The following is a 16,599-nucleotide window of genomic DNA, read 5'->3' as shown; positions in this document are numbered from 1 at the left end:
TCTAGGCCCTCCTAGGTTTGGATATTAAGGCAGTACGTGTAACATTAACTTTAGGTCTTACACCACATAGCCTCACCACCGGGAATGGACCCCCCTGCCCTTTCCCCTTAGTTACAATTTGAAAAATCTAGGAGGAATAATTCTGCTTAGCCTATCTTGGATTATACGCCCATTCTTGATGCCCGTTTAGAGAGCTGTAATTACCAGCTTCCTTGAGCCATAAGGTCCGGGATGAAGCAGTGCTCCCAAAGAAGTGCATCTATTTTCAAAATATGAGGGTGATCAAAAGGAAATATATGTTTCTGTTTTTTCTTGCCTTCACTCCTGTCTCCTCTCTCCTCCCGACTCCCTTTCCCTTATGTTTCTCTTCCCTTTTGCTCTCTCTTTCCTCCTCCTTTGTTTTATTCTCTCACTCTCCTTCCCATATTTCTCCACCTGTTTTTAATAATCCATGCCTGCAAAAGCCACCTGCAGCCACCATCTATAAAAATGGTAGGGATCTGGTGGCCTTTAGCTTGATTTCTGTTTCTTCCTGCATAATCCAGATCACTAGGCAAAAGCCAAAGAATTGGACAGAGCCGAAATGTCGCTGTCCATCTATCTTTTCTATCCAAATTTAAGGAAAATTGCCAAGCTTCTTGGAAACCATTCCCTCTGTGGAAACACGTTTTCTTTCTTCATTATAACCTAAAGTGAATTCATAAAACAAAAATTATTTTCTAAAACTTTAGAAGCATTAAACTTGAAATGCAAAAGACCTGTCAATGTCTTTGTACTTCTTCTGAAAACGATTTCTTCTGAACTACTTTCCAAAATGTAGTGTCTATAATTAAAATGATTCTTGAACCTTTGTCTCCTACTTGCTTTGTGTGAAAAGTTGGTAATGAAAGCATCATTAATAAGAATCTTACAGCTGAATAAAGCCAATAAAGAGCACACAGTTATTACAGTCAATAAGACGTTTGGAATTATGTACAAGGGTAATTGAAACACTTCAGGCTCTAAGAAAATAATAGTAACATCTTTAATGATCTAGTTGAATACCAGCCAATATCAAGCAGAACCAAACACAATTAAAGTATGTTTAGAGCTATGGGTACTAATACCATTTGCTTGGTAACTCGCTTTCTTTGGAGAGTGCCTTATTCACATTCTCCAGTCCTTGGCAGAGTATGTGATTTATGGTAGGGATTCGGTCAACTTCAATGTCTGAATGAATGAATGAACGAACGAATGCACAAATGAAGGATGTTCAGTCATCTAAACTAGTTTCCTCACACAGAAAGGAGACTTCTTTAAATGGCTTGATGGCCCAAGCTGGCCACACATGGTAACCTAGGCTTCCTGGAGCTGGTTTGGGAGTCTCTCTCTGTCACTTTAGTATGGAAATAAGAGCAACAAATCATCTGTCCCCAAGAATCATGGATGCCACTGCTAACAAGAATCTTATCATGCAAAACTATCCAAGCCATAAAGGAAAATGACTTCCTGAGTCTTCATCCTGAAATTTACTTTAAAAGCTATGAGAGTATAGAGAAAAAAATCTGAGCAGTTTCAGATCCCTGAGTCTCTGAGATGGGACTCCTGAGTGCTTCACACGGTTGAGCGTCGGACTCTTGATTTTGGCTCAGCCATCATCCCTGAGTCAGGGGATTAAACCCTGAATCAGGGTCCATGCTCAGCATGGAGACTGCTTAGGATTCTCTCTCTCCTTCTCTCCCTCTCCTTCTCTCTCTCTCTCTACCCCTCTACCTTTCTGACCCTCTCTCTCTCTCTCAAAACCTAGAAATAGTCTCAGAGAAAACAATACGTTGAGATATAAAACTGAGCCCCAGTATAATACCCCAAATTGACAAAAAAAAATAGTACTTTATTGTGTCCCATTATTTTTGTAAGTGTATATTGCATTTGCAAAATTTTTCATAAAGAGATAAAAAAAATTCATTGATTTGCCAACGGTATTCATTTGGATAATGATTTTTTTTAAAGTCGACACAACTCAGATTAAGTTGTAGTTTAATAAAAACTATTTTTAAAGTTATCCTTCAATTAAACCACTGTCTATTATGATAAAAGAGTTGAATTTATTTTTACATCTAAACATGTGGTTGCATGTAACTAACATTCCAAGAGTAAATCTGTCTTTCCAGATTTAAATATTAATCTGGAAATTGTCAGGATGAGAAATTTTGTCAAATTTTTTACTGCAAATGGTAACAGGGACAAGAATTCTTTTGAGAAGAACTGAGTTGGCTATAGAAATGTGACTTTTTGGCCTTCCTTGTATTTGTAACTTAAACTCATATATACACATTTACTACACATATAAGACAATAACATAAATAAATGCATAATTAGTTATCTATTGCTGAGTAACAAATTACCTCAAAATTTAGCAGCTTCAAACAACAAACATTTAGGGGCGCTAGGGTGGCTCAGTCGGTTAAGTGTCCGACTTCAACTCAGGTCATGATCTCACAGTTCGTGGGTTCAAGGCCCAAGTCAGGCTCTGTGCTGACAGCTCAGAGCCTGGAGCCTGTTTCAGATTCTGTGTCTCCCTCCCCTGCTCATGCTGTCTCTCTCTCTCTCTCTCTCTCTCTCTCTCTCTCTCTCTCTTTCTCTCTCTCAGAAATAAATAAAACATTTAAAAAAATTTTTAAAGACATTTATTACTTCCATTTTGAGTGTCAAGACTCTGGGTGTGGGTCAGCTGGGTGCCTCTGGGTCAGAATCTCTCACAAGGCATCAAGCCAGGCCAAGGCTACAGTTCTCTCAAAGCTTCAGTAGAGAGGGATCTACTCCCAAGCTGACTCACATGGCTATTGGTGGACGTCAGTTCCTCTTTGGCTCTTGGCCAGAGACGGCAATACCTTGTCATGTGGGCCTAGAGGTCAGCTCACAACATGATAGCGAATTTACCTCAGACCAGGCCACAGAACAAGAGACAGGGTGCCCAAGACAGAAACTACAGTCTTTTTATAACATAATCTCAAAAGTGATATCCCATTCTCCTGCCATATTCTACTTATTAGAAGTGAGTCCATAAATCCAGCCCATGTGCAAGGGGAGAAGATTACACAAGGATATGAAAACCAGGAGATAAGGATCACTGGGGGCATTGAGATGTTGTCTACTATTTATGTGTGTGTGCGCACATGTGTATGTAAATGTTTATGTATATAGCCATACATGCATGCGTGTACCCACACACACATGTGTGAGTATATACACATATTCCCACACATTTATAGAAAGAGAGAACTTATGCTTCAAATGCCTGATTGTTAAATCATATATGTGACAAAATGCAGTATTCTGGCTAGCATTTATAAGACTTCTCTGCCAATTTAGGATAAATGTCTGTCAATAACTCATGCAGTCTAACTTGAACAAAGTAAGGGAAGGATTAATAATTTTCATGACATCACACAATGAAATCCTATAATGGAAATTCATTTTAAAGAACTCTATGATTTCTCCACCCAGTTATCATTTCTAATTTCAGGCAAGAGGTCTTCTGTCCTAGGCTCCACAATTTAAAAGCCCCTGCTCTTGGGATGCCTGGGTGGCTCAGTGGTTAAGCAACTGACTTTTGATCTCAGCTCAGGTCTTGATCTCTGGCTCCTGAGTTCAAGTCCCATGTTGAGCTGCATGCTGGGCATGGAGCCTACTATAAAAATTCAATTATAAAATTAAGTTAAATTCAACTAAATTAAAAGATAAAAGCTCCTGCTCAGGACCACCCCCTGATCCTTCCCACCCCATGGGACAAGTGATGAGCCCGCCAGAAGTTCTTGTCCCCTCATCCTTTCCACACTCTGTACCTAGAACCCTGATGGGCATGTGCTCCGCTATCCACAAGGGAGAGTCAAAGGGTGGTTTTGTGATTGAATGGATAGAGAGTAGACATGGGGTCCATTGATCCTGGGAGAAAATGTAAAATCATACTGAAACCAGGACAGACTTAGAATTGAAAATTATATTATTTGGGTTAGCTGGAATTCTGTCTATAGGTTTTTTAACTTTCCCACACAGTCTAGGAATGTTTTCAAACCTCAACCACTTCCTGTTCCTATTCAGATAGGTATTTGGAGAATTGTGTGTGAATTTTGGGAGGAGATGGGGTTATGTAAGTAAGAACTAGAAATGACTATTTTCCTGAGAGAGTTTAATAAAAATGCATATGGGCAATGTTCCTTCAGAATCATGATTACAAAATGTGTCATAGGGTTGGCAAGAGACTGATGCTCCTCTATTAGCTCAGAACCCACCATCACTCTGACAGTTTAAACAATGGCAACACTTAGAACGACAGGTGATAGCACTGTGGGCATAGATCCTGGGGATCAGTGAAGGGGTACTTTGAGGGCAGAGAAATACTTTATCTCAACAGTCTGAAGGGCAGCAGACATTAGCCAGGAAGAGGAGAGCAAGGGAAGACAGTTGTGCAGGATGCTACAAGATGACTTGAGTCACTGGGTGACTTTAAGAAATAGCTAGGAAACTCTATAGATCTAGCTTGTAGGGCTTCAGTCATTTCCATCTGCATGTTCAAAGTTAAACAACTAACATAAAATGAAAATTCACAGAAATAAAAGACCTAAACATAAGAAAAGAAGCCATCAAAATTCTAGAGGAGAAAGCCTGCAGAAACCTCTTTGACCTTGGCCACAGCAACTTCTTACCCAACACATTTCCAGACACAAGGGAAACAAAACCAAAAATTAACTATTGGGACTTCATCAAAATAAAAAGCTTCTGCACAGTGAAGGAAACAATCAGCAAAACTAAAAGGCAACTGATGGAATGGGAAAAGATATTTGCAAATGACATATCAGAAATATCAGATAAACGGTTAATATGCAACATCTATAAAGAACTTATCAAACTCAATACCCAAAAAATAAACAATCCAGTGAAGAAATGGGCAAAAGACATGAATAGATACTCTTCCAAAGAAGATACCCAGATGGCTAACAGACACATGAAATAATGCTTAACATCACTCATCATCAGGGAAATACAAATCAAAACCACAATGAGATACCACATCACAGCAGTCGGAAAGGCTAAAATTAACAACTCCGGTAACAACAGGCATTGGTGAGGATGTGGAGAAAGGCAAACTCTTTTGCACTGCTGGTGGGAATGCAAACTGGTGCAGCTACTCTGGAAAACAGTATGGAGGTTCCTCAAAAAACTAAAAATAGAACTACTCTATGACCCAGCAATTGCACCACTAGGTATTTATCCAGAGGATACAGTTATGCTGTTTTGCAGGGACACATGCACCCCAATGTTTATAGCAGTGACATCGACAATAGCCAAAGTATGAAAAGAGCCCAGATGTCCATCAAAAGTTGAATGGATAAAGGAGATATGGTACACACACACACACACACACACACACACACACACACACTGGAGTATTACTAAGCAGACAAAAAGAATGAAATCTGCCATTTGCAACAATGTGGATGGAACTAAAGGCTGTTATACTAAGTGAAATTAGCCAGTCAGAGTAAGACAAATATCATATGACTTCACTCATACGATGGAATTTAAGCTACAAAACAGATGAACATAGGAGAAGGGAAACAAACATAATATAAAAACAGGAGGGAAACAAAACATAAGAGACTTTTAAATATAGAGATCAAACTGAGGGTTTCTGAAGAGGTTGTGGGTGGAGGGATGTCTAAATGGGCAACGGGCATTGAGGAAGACACTTGTTGGGATGAGCACTGGGTATTATATGTAGGGGATGAATCACCAGATTCTACTCCTGAAATCATTATTGCACTATCTGCTAACTAACTTGGATGTAATTAAAAAAGAAAAAAAGGAAAATTCACAGGAAAAAAATACAGATGACTAACAAGCATTTCAAAGCTACTCAACTTCACTGAACAAATATAAATTAAAGCACCAAGATAAAATTTTTGTCCGATTAGTTCAACAAAATTCAATAAAATGTCATCCTATAGAGATAGGAACACTCCTAGATATGACTCGTTCATACCGTCAAGGAATTTCACCTGATGCTTAATGAAGGGAAGCATTAATGCTTAATCAGAAGCATTTCACCAGAAGCATTTATTACAGCATTGATTATCACAGCAAAAAGAAAACAAATGGCCCAACACAAATGTCCACCAATAGACTAATGAAGAAATAAACCTTAAGAGTCATTACAATGGAACGTAATGCAAGAATTCAGTTCAGTAGTTGAGTTTAAAAGACGGAAGTTCATGAGATGATAATGAGAAATATGAAAGCTGAACAAATTATATGGACACATCCCATTAAAAGAAAATACCTACATAGGCTGAAGCAAGTAAGTGAGCCACAGTTTCATAGAGGCTGGCTGATGATATGAGACTTCTGGGTCAGAGACTAGGGACAATTTATTACTCACATTAATAGCACAGCTAGAGTATGAGTATTTGCACCAATTCCTCCAGCCACAATTTCCAGAGACCTGAGAAGCAGGTCAGGTGACATGGTCACATACAATGTGTTGTGTTGGAGGAGAGGAACCCTGAACTTAGAACACCTAAACCTTTTATCCCTGGCAGTAAAAGCCTGCCTGGTCATATCTTTACCATAAGGAAGGAGACATTACCTTTATTTTGCTGCCTAGTAGAAAACCAAAAATACACCCACTTTTTGCTCAGGAGAGTAAATATCTTCCAAGGCGGTTCATTATAAAAATTTAAGATATAGTCCTAAATAAAGGCAGTCAGTGCTTCTTCCTGTAAGACTTGCAGTAACATGAAAGCCTCACAGAAAATTCCATGAATTCTCAGTATTCTATTTCATTCTCATTTTGTGTAAACAAAAAATTGTAGCTGTCAATTAAAATGACATATTATTTTATCAAAATTTATAACTATTAATATGTTGATACCTTGCTTATCAAATATCATAAAAAGATATATTTCTATACATACAAGGATATGCTTTGATTGTGGATGATTGTGTTGCTCATTCTCTGCACATTCTGTATAGTAGAAAATGGCAACTAATGACAATTTTATGTAATAAATATGTTTTAGTCACTTGGAAAAATAGCATCCAGACTGATTACTGGCATTACTCAGGGCAAAATTAGGAAAGTAATTTTTAAAAAGTTATTTAGCTTTACTGATAACCATCACATGCACATCTTTTTTCACATATTTTCCACTGAAAAATGGCTCTTAAAAAACAGTTACATATCATCTCAACAACAGTCTTTTATTCTGGGAATAATACACATTACCTGTCTAGAAGAGTAATTAAATAATATATTTTTGAGCTAAACTTTCCACTTCTTCATTTTTCTATTGAAGGAACTGAAGCCCAGACACATTAAGTGACTTGACAGTGGCCAACAACTAGTTAATGTCAGAGCCAAGACCAAACCCCACATGCCCTGACTTGGAGCATAGGCTCTTTCTTCTTATCCAAAGCCACATACATGATACGCTAGAGCTTTCAAACCGGGGTATGCATACCCCTGCAGGCAATGGCAGTATGCCAGGGAGGTAAAGCCACAGGATAAACACAGGGTGTCTTGCCTCAATGTAAATATTACTCAAAGATTTGAGGGAAGTTAGGGGGAACCACTTTATTTTTATATTAAAACAAGATTGATTGTAAAGCAGAATGTACATTTTACATGGATTTTTAAAATTTCAAGCTGAATTCCTCAGGCCTAGAATCCCATCTTGTGGAGGTAAAAAAAATCTCTCTGCTCACTCTGCTAAGGATACTTCTTTGTTATAAATGTGATACCACCAATGTGAGGATTTCTATGAAGTTCCTTTATCAAAAAAGTAAAGGTTAGTGCTTCACTAACCTTCATCTTTGACACTCCATAATTAAATCTGCATTATTTTAGTCCTTGTAATCAGTTAAATGGTGAATTTCTCTCAAAGAGAGGACACATTAAGACCTTATAATAAATGAGTTTTTGAAAATGAGTTACTAAAACAGCTGTTTTTTTAAAATTTTTTTTCTTCTTAATCAAAATTACGTAAAAAGATTTTTAAAATAAAGGATAAAAATTTTACACGTCACCTTAGTAGAAATTAACTGGTTAGTAGTTTACTTTTACATAAGAGTCTCCATAAAGGTATTTTGCATATGATTCTAATACTCATTATACAACTCATGTTGTATAATGTACAAAATTGAGTGAATAGTATGTACTTCCATTTTTTCATATAGCATCTACATGAATGATAAACCTGAAATTCTCTAACTCTTATTGATAGCAAAAAGGGGCCAATAAATTATTTTATGCATTCTGTGCATTTTCTCGGTGCATTTTCTCTCAACTGATTTTTACTTCTAAGATAAAAACCACCTCAACAACCGTTCTCAGATAATTACTCCTTCTGTGATAACTCAGCAGACTTTTACCCACCCACCTCCATCAGATCCAAATACTGTTTAGAAATAGTAAAAGAGTGTGTGTTTGATTTCTCTCCCAAGACATTTTTGAATGCTCTATTCCAACACCAGCATTTTTTTAAATGCAAGTAGCCTGACTTATTTCTAAAATCTACATTTAAATTTAGATTTCAAGTTTAAATTTGGACCCATGAAACCAACTCATTCAATTGAACCAATGATTACTGAATGCAGTGTACTCGGCATTGGCAGAAAATAGTGATGGCACAGAAAGAATCCTGCCTCCAAAGTATCCCAAACTAGAGGGGAACAAAACCCACATGCACAACATCACAAGACAGTGTATGCAAGGGGTCCCAATAGAATTAGGGGATCCATCAGTTAAAAAAATAAAAGACTTAGAGATTGGAAGAGACTTGCAAAACAGTGTCTCAACTTACCCGTTGTCTTCCCAGGGTAGGATTTCCCAGCTACTCAAACAGCATGCACTCTCTCTTCACAGTAAGATCAGCCAAGAGTTCTTTTTTCTGTGCACGTGGAATCGTGGGGCTCTTCCATAATGACACCTTCATGTCCATCCTGAGACTAGGTCTAGGATGAAGCAAGTTAGACACTGGCCTTAGTTCAAAAAATGCAAAGTATTCAGGGCGCCTGGGTGGCTCAGCCGGTTAAGAATCAGACTTCAGCGCAGATCATGATCTCAGGACTTGTGGGTCCAAGCCCGGCATCGGGCTCTGTGCTGACAGCTCAGAGCCTGGGGCCTGTTTCGGATTGTGTGCGTGTGTCTCTCTCTCTGCCCCTCCACTACTTGTGCTCTGTCTCTCTCTGTCTCAAAAATGAATAAACTATAAAAAAATTTTTTTTTAAAAGATGTAAGGTATTCAAAGTCAGCAATCAAAACAAATGTCTTATGTGAAATTTTTTCTTAGAAATTCAAAATTAAGACAGCAGCATTTATGACGAGCAGAACCTCAAAATTTTAGATAAAGGCAGGATTAGCAGTACTGATTTTTTTCTTTTTTCTATAAGCCCCACTAGGGTTCTGCAGGGAATACCTTCATCCTCAACCTCCACGTGGTGGTCAGTGAGTGGTAGATCTAATTTTCAGAAAGCTGGGTTTTCTGATATTTAGAGCTCAAGTCAATGACATTATAATTACTGGGTGACTGCCATTGGGGTGCTCTGACGCACTCTGGCATAGCTGATCACCAGTTCTCTCACATCCATAGCTTCTCCGCATCCAGGAATGTGTCCAAGGTATAACGTGGTGGGCGCTGCAGGGCCACACGTGAACACGTCACAGAAGTCAAGGACTGCCTTCAAACCTCCCCAGTTACCGCCGAGTTTGCGGTAACTTGGTAACAGAACAATGAGCTGCGGGCTAGGCTGGGTGGATAGGAGGTGCTGCGGGCCTCCTGGGTGCCCGGATGGCCTGGGGCCCTACACATCGGTCCCGCGCCTTCAGACACTCCACAGGCTTAGTCAGAGTTCCGGAAACTGCCCTGGAGATCAGCCTCAGGGTAAGCGGCACCCTCTTCCCCAAGCCACGAGCCCTTTGGGTCCCTGCGCCAAAGCCCCAGTCAGCTGGAGGCCGCCGGAGGGGTCTGGCCAGAGGGGGTTGGGGCAGTGGCAGAACCCAGACCCTGCGTTGGGGCAACAGGTCCGTAATCTCCGGGGAAGGGTTTGGGGGTGCCTCTGATCCACCCTAGTGGACGAACATGAACCCTTTCTGCTTATATAACATATATAACATACATCTATAACCTATATAGCATTTATAACAATGGCAGTCTAGGAATTAGGTGAAAAATCTATAATTTGGGAGTCTTGACTCTCCAACAAATATATGTAACCCAGAAATGCCATTCCCTCAAATGGCATTTCTTCTCTGATGGACGGTACAAGCAGAGTTGACGGCAGTTAAGATAAAGGCTTAAAGAATGCTTGAGTGGGGAAAAAATATCAGAATTGTTGGACATAGGAGCTAGCCAAGTATTGAAGAGTTCTTGGACTTGTCTGGAAAGGCTTGGGGCTACCATGTAAATCAAGGCTAGGGGGTTCTGCAAGGAACTGAAGCTCCTGACATTAAGTCCTAACTAAGCTATGGTGCCTGTGAGTTGCATGTAGCTATAGGAGTCTGTCTACTATCAGAATATGTATATCATCAAAGAGAATCTTTTCTTCTATAGATTTTGATACAGACTTCATTCTTCTGGGATTTAATAATTCCACAATTATCAAACTTTTTTTTTCTGTTTTATCCAGAAATTAAGTCATCAGGGCAGTGGAGGAAGCTTGATGCTCCCTGTGCCAGAACTGTCCACACCCAATTCCCTGTTGGATTGTTTTATCCCCTGTTTTGTTAACCAGTTAACTGGAAATTTGTCCCCCCTCATCAGACAACTGACACTGTTGTCCAAACTCAACACTTCTTCTGAGTAATATCCTCTACTACCGTACATAATACTGCAGTTTCTAATTCTACTTTCTTGAGTGGGAGCAGGGTGGCTCAGTCTGTTAAGCATCCAACTCTTGGTTTGGGCTCAGGTCATGATCTCACAGTTTGTGAATTCAAGCTCCGCATCAGGCTCTCTGCTGTCAGCATAGAACCTGCTTCATATCCTCTACCCACCCCACTCTCTGCTCCTCCCTTGCTCTCCCTCTCTCTCTCTCAAAAAAATAAACATTTAAAAAAATAACAAATTCTACCTTCTTGAAATTTGTTCTCTCCACTCCCACTGTGCTCGTTTCTCCTCCTAACTTTGTAAGCATCCCCACAAACCCCTTTCCTTCTGCTCTCCCAGCCGCATTCCCTCCTCTCTCTAAATGTAGACACCTGCCAACGATCGAGCCTGGGTTCCCACTCCCTCCTCTGTAGGGACCTGACTCGCCAGGCTGTGCATACCCACCCTGCCATCTCTGGTGAGATCCACACTTCTACCTGCAGCTTTCTGGTGGACGCCTGGACCCCTGTGTCCCACCGGCCAGCATCACAGTTCTAGCATTTCCAGCTGAATTCGCTTTCCCTTCCCAGTCAGCTCCTCCTCCTCACGCCCTCACATGATCATCACCACCTGTGACTTCGCTCGCCCTTATTCCCCAGTTGCTGTCCATTCTCTCCGCGCACCCTCTGTCCTGTCTGCTCGGTGCTCATCCCCGCTTGCCACCCTCCCGGGGCCTCGCCCTGATTTGCCAGAACAGCCTTGCCTCCCGTCCAAATTACGGAAAATTAACGGTACATCTAATTTTACGGTCATCTTCCTGAGGCCTTGCTTTGTCACAAGTTTTCTCCAGTTTAAACATCCTGTAACTCCCATTGCTCCAGAATGGAGTCCAGTGCTGAATTAATTACTCCGGAGTTCTCAAGTCCCCTATTTTAGAGTACCAACCCGGCCAAGGCACCAAAATAGATGGAGGAAAAATGTCTTTCAAATAACTTGATATTGGATAGTGTTTAAAGGCATTGGTGTAGTTACGATGGGAAAAAAACCAGAACTTTGTTGGACTCTCTTGCACTGACTTTACCATGCTGTTAAAATATGTATTTCATATATATCTTATAAAATGGAATTAATGTTAAATTACAGATTACATCAAATATGTGATTTTAAGTTTGAGTTCTTCAGACCTATAAAAATTTTGCTTGCACAATGAATAAGTGCACCCTTCTGAGCACAAATAATATGACCCCAGTCCACCTTTCTTAGTATATTTCTCACAATTGCCTTCCACAGGCCTTTCACTGCATTCAAAGAGGGCAAGCCATTCATGTGGCATACTTTCTTCCCTTGCTTCTTCTCCACGGTGTATTTGCTCCCTTTTGATTAGAAGTACGTTCATCAATTTTCTGTTTTTAATTTCTCCTCACCCTTTCAGGTCCAACCTGTCACTCGTGCACTGAAATGTTCATGGAGTTCCTAGGCTGACAGTAACGTCTTCTCTCTCTGTATTCACCACAGCCTATTCTCATTGGCCCCTCTCCCTAAACCTTTTACAGCACTGTGTGTCCCGTACTCTCCTAGTAAACGGTTTGCTCACAGACAGCAGACGTTACCTGAGTCATCACTACATGTATTAGCTAGTCACAGGCTAAACTAGCCACCACGTTAACTAAGCACTCAGGGGTTTTTGTGGTTTGGCAAATGATCTGTGTAGACAAACTATTTTAAAAATGGTTCATCTTAGAGAATGCTCTTTTCTGCAGCTGCTATGGAAATGGTACAGCACTTACTCAAAAAATTAAACATAGTATAACCATATGATCCAGCAATCCCACTTCTGAGTATATTATACTCAAAGGAAGTGAAAACTGAGACTCAAATTGATGTTTGTACACCCATGTTCATAGCAGCACTATTGGCAAAACCCAAAAGACGGATGCAACCCAAGTGTTGGTAGACTGATAAATGGCAAAAATAAATGTAATCAATACCTGTGAATAAATATTATTCAGCCTTAAGAAGGAAGGAAATTCTGACACACACGACAACATGGATGGACCCTGGAGTCATGCTAAGTGACATAAACCAGTCACAAAAGGACAGACATTTTCCAAATCCAGTTAGATGAGATACTTGGAATGGTCAAATCCATAGAAAGACCTGACGGTGGTTGCCACAGGGCTGGAGGAAGGGGGAAAGTGGGCAGTTAGGGTTTCACGGGTACAGAGTTTCATTTGGGGAAGATGAAAAACTTCTGGAAATGGATGGTGGCCATGGCTGCGCTCCCATGTAGATGCATTTAATGCCACAGCACTGTACCATTAAAATTTCAAGTTCCATGTTATATATATATATATATATATATATATATATATTACCACAATAGAAACATAGTTCGGAGAATGAATGCTTGTTGTGCTTCTTTAGATGAAAGGGATATGCTGCTTGTGAAGTTGTGTGTTGATTGGGACCTGGAACTGCTCCACCACGGATGCACTGAAACTTGAAACTTCTTGGCACATTTTCGTGCTCTTTGGCACTTTGACATTAATACTTGTTACTAGATTCATACGAAATTTTTGGTTGGAAAGAAACATACCATGATAAAAAGCTATGTAAATAAATAATTAATGACACCAGAGATTTACGTATTATGCTGATTGTTTCAATTTCCCCTTTCATCTCTTCATTTTCAAAATTTGACTCAAATCCTTAAATGTTCATTATGTGGCTAAAATGTTCAAAACTTCTGTCAACTTCCAATTGCTGAATTAATATGTACTTATTAAAATATGCAAAAATTATTTTTAAATGTACTGCTTAGAAAATGAAAGTCCCCCATGATCTCAAGTGATAACTTTTGTTAACAACTTGGAGTATGTGCATTTGTGTGTATAAAGGTCATTGGTAACAAAAATGATGTTACACGTATTATACTGCCAATGGCTTTTTACTTTTGGATATCTATATATGTTTAGATATCTGTCTCTGTATATTTGTAAGCTACTACACTGTATTCTACTGTGAAGTTACATGAAAATTTAACCTATATTCCAATAAAGGGGGCATATGTCACAAATATAGAAAATGTACGCTGAGATGAACAATGAACTTCACATTGTGTGTGTGTATGTGTGTGTGTGTGTGTGTGTGTGCACGCACACACGCAGACTAGTTTATTTTTGAGTGCTAGGTGTAGAATGGTGGGATTGAGTTAAAAGCCCATTTAAAACTTTCATGGAGAGCTCCAAATTGTTAATTCTACTTTGGCTCGATTTTATCATCCCAAACACTTTGTCCAGTTGCAATTGGCTGTTTATAGTAGAAGCTGATAGTTTAAATGTTTAAGTTAAAATATCCAGATCCAGATGCCTAAGTCTTATCCAAGGGGTTTTTCCAAGCCCCCAGCTCAGCTTGCTCTTTATAGAGTCACAAAATGCCCTGATGGAAATACCTCCACCTGAGCCAATGAGCTCTCAAAGGCCCAAGATCCAACTTGTGTGACAAGAAAACAGAGGAAGTTTGGAATATAAATAAATAGCAACTCTCAATCCCTGATATATCTATCTTCCACTCTTCTTTTGATATTTGTTCATTACATTAAGTCTAGCTCTTCTTAATGTCCTCTACTAAATAACAAAGCTATTGTCAAAATTTCATATATCACTTACTGACAACACAACTTCACCATCCACGACAAATCCCAGCTGAAATTTGGTGATTGTTTTGATTCTGATAATTACAATGTTTGTAAGATTCCAGTAGTTCAACAGTTATACTCTCCACTTTTGTTGTGTCTTGTTAGCTTTATTCCTTCATGGCAAATTATAGATGGGCTATAATTTTTCCATATCATCTTAGGCCATGTGGCTTGTAAATGTTATTTTGTAATTTAGCAAAGGCTCTTAAGAAGAAAAAGCGAAGCACTTAAATTGCTGTTGTTGGATTTGTATTTTCAAAACAAAGCCTATGGGAATAAAAATTACTTCTTTCCCAACAAAAATTCCCACGGTGCAAGTATGTTAGTAACTCGTGAAAAATGAAAACACTGTTTCTTTGCAAAGAAAGGGAAATGATATCTATTCACTTATTCATTGGTCTGGTGTTTATTACAGTGTGCAACACCTGTACAATAACATATATTGTATCCTACTCCACCTGCAATCGTGATACCAAGGATCTTCTGTGAATATGAAAAACCTACCAAATATGAATTCTTCATGTTTGAAAGAACATTTAAAAACATTTTAAAAATTGTTTTGGGGGGCACCTGGGTGGCTCAGTTGGTTTAGCGTCCATGATCTCACAATTCATGGGTTCGAGCCCTACATCAGGCTCTGTGCTAATAGCTTGGAGCCTAGAGCCTGCTTCAGATTCTCTGTTTCCCTCTCTCTCAGCCTCTCCCCTGATCACACTCTTATCTTTCTCTCTCTCTCTCTCTCTCAAAAAAAAAAATAAAACACTAAAAAAGACTTGCTTTTGGTTCAGATGTACACATACACACTTTTTTCTTTTTGATTAAAAATTATTTACACATCTGTGCCCAGGATTAAGGATAATGAAATTCAACCACAAAAATGATTAAATAATATATAATTGTAGTGTTGGAATTTATTAGTTTAGAGTGGCTGCCTCCATATTCACCTTTCTTTTGATCTTCTTGTAGACATTATTGTTATTGACTGCAAATGTCTTCGTATTTTGGCTCAGTGGAATGTGGCTTGACAGATTAATTATATGTTATCAGGCAGTTGAAGATCAGCTAAAGATATGTGGCCACAAGAGGGATGCTGATGTCTTTGAGCTGTTCCTTTCTCAAAAGTAAGTGTCCTTTATATAAGAACTAGAAGAGCATCATATTCTAATGTTTCACAGATTCAAATGTTCTTTTCCATTGTTTTCCCCCAGGACTGGCTAGGCAAGTACCACCCTCTAATTACTTTGCCATTCACTGGTGTCCACAGTCTCTATTAGAAAGGCAAAATTAAAATGGATAAAAACAAAGATTATGAAGCCAAGCTGAGTATGAATCCCAGTTCTGTCTCTTCCAGCTGGGTAATCTTGGGCACGTCATAAAACTCACTTTTACGGTTGTCAGGTTTAGCGAATAAAAATATAGCAAGTTCAGTTATATGTGAGTTTCAGAGAAACAAATGAATATAATTTTTCTTTAGTATTAAATATGTCTTAAGTCATGCAGAGAAATACAGATACCATATGTTTTCACTTATAGGTGGATCAGAAGAAACTTAACAGAGGACGATGGCAGAGGAGAAGGGGAAAAATAGTTGGGGAGAGGGAGGGAGACAAATCATGAGAGACTCTTGAACACTGAGAACAAACTGAGGGCTGATGGAGGTGGGGGAGAGGGGAAGGGGGGTGATGGACATGGAGGAGGGCACTTGTTGGGATGAGCACTGGGTGTTATATGGAAACCAACTTGACAATAATCTATGAAAGAAAAAAATAAAAAATAAAGGCAAATAGATGCTAAATAAATAAATAACAAATATATAAGTCTTACACTTCCTGGGGTTTCTCTGAAATTCACGTGTAAATGGGACTTGTATTTTATCTAGCGTTTTATCTAGCATGGCTCCTGCCTGAGTATAACAATGCTATCTGCTTCGCAGGGTTGTTGGGTGCAGACTAGGTGTGTTAGTAGAAAGTAGAGTGCCTGGTTCATGGTAAGCACTCAATGAGCATTAATACAGTTAATATTATTACTATTATTAGACAATAATGGCTCACCATATAC

General features: G+C 39.2%; 2 protein-coding genes across 7 annotated transcripts in view; one reads left to right on the top strand and one right to left on the bottom strand.

The window, feature by feature from the left end:
• The window catches only part of SOSTDC1 (sclerostin domain containing 1), a 62,157-nt gene extending 52,501 nt beyond the window's left edge, over positions 1-9,656 (bottom strand). For 3 of the 6 annotated variants that reach the window (XR_013333571.1, XR_013333572.1, XM_077757619.1), the window contains exons 1-2: positions 9,456-9,656; positions 8,841-8,991 (exon numbers count right to left, since the gene is read on the bottom strand). The gene's annotated coding sequence lies outside the window, so the exon portion shown is untranslated. Of the gene's footprint in view, positions 1-628; positions 688-8,840; positions 8,992-9,455 lie in introns of those variants that run through there. The other 3 variants (XR_013333573.1, XM_077757620.1, XM_077757621.1) reach the window with 3 other exon arrangements.
• A 121-nt stretch (positions 9,657-9,777) lies between these two features.
• The window catches only part of LRRC72 (leucine rich repeat containing 72), a 43,843-nt gene continuing 37,021 nt past the window's right edge, over positions 9,778-16,599 (top strand). The window contains exons 1-2 of the mRNA XM_077757618.1: positions 9,778-9,920; positions 15,508-15,662. Coding sequence (XP_077613744.1) covers positions 9,828-9,920; positions 15,508-15,662 — 248 coding nt within the window. The 5' untranslated portion in view covers positions 9,778-9,827. The remainder of the gene's footprint in view (positions 9,921-15,507; positions 15,663-16,599) is intronic.

This window comes from Crocuta crocuta, unplaced genomic scaffold (assembly GCF_008692635.1).
Source record: "Crocuta crocuta isolate KB4526 unplaced genomic scaffold, BGI_CrCroc_1.0 scaffold62, whole genome shotgun sequence".
Classification (NCBI taxonomy): Eukaryota; Metazoa; Chordata; class Mammalia; order Carnivora; family Hyaenidae; genus Crocuta; species Crocuta crocuta.
This window is presented reverse-complemented; position numbering and strand designations above follow the sequence as displayed.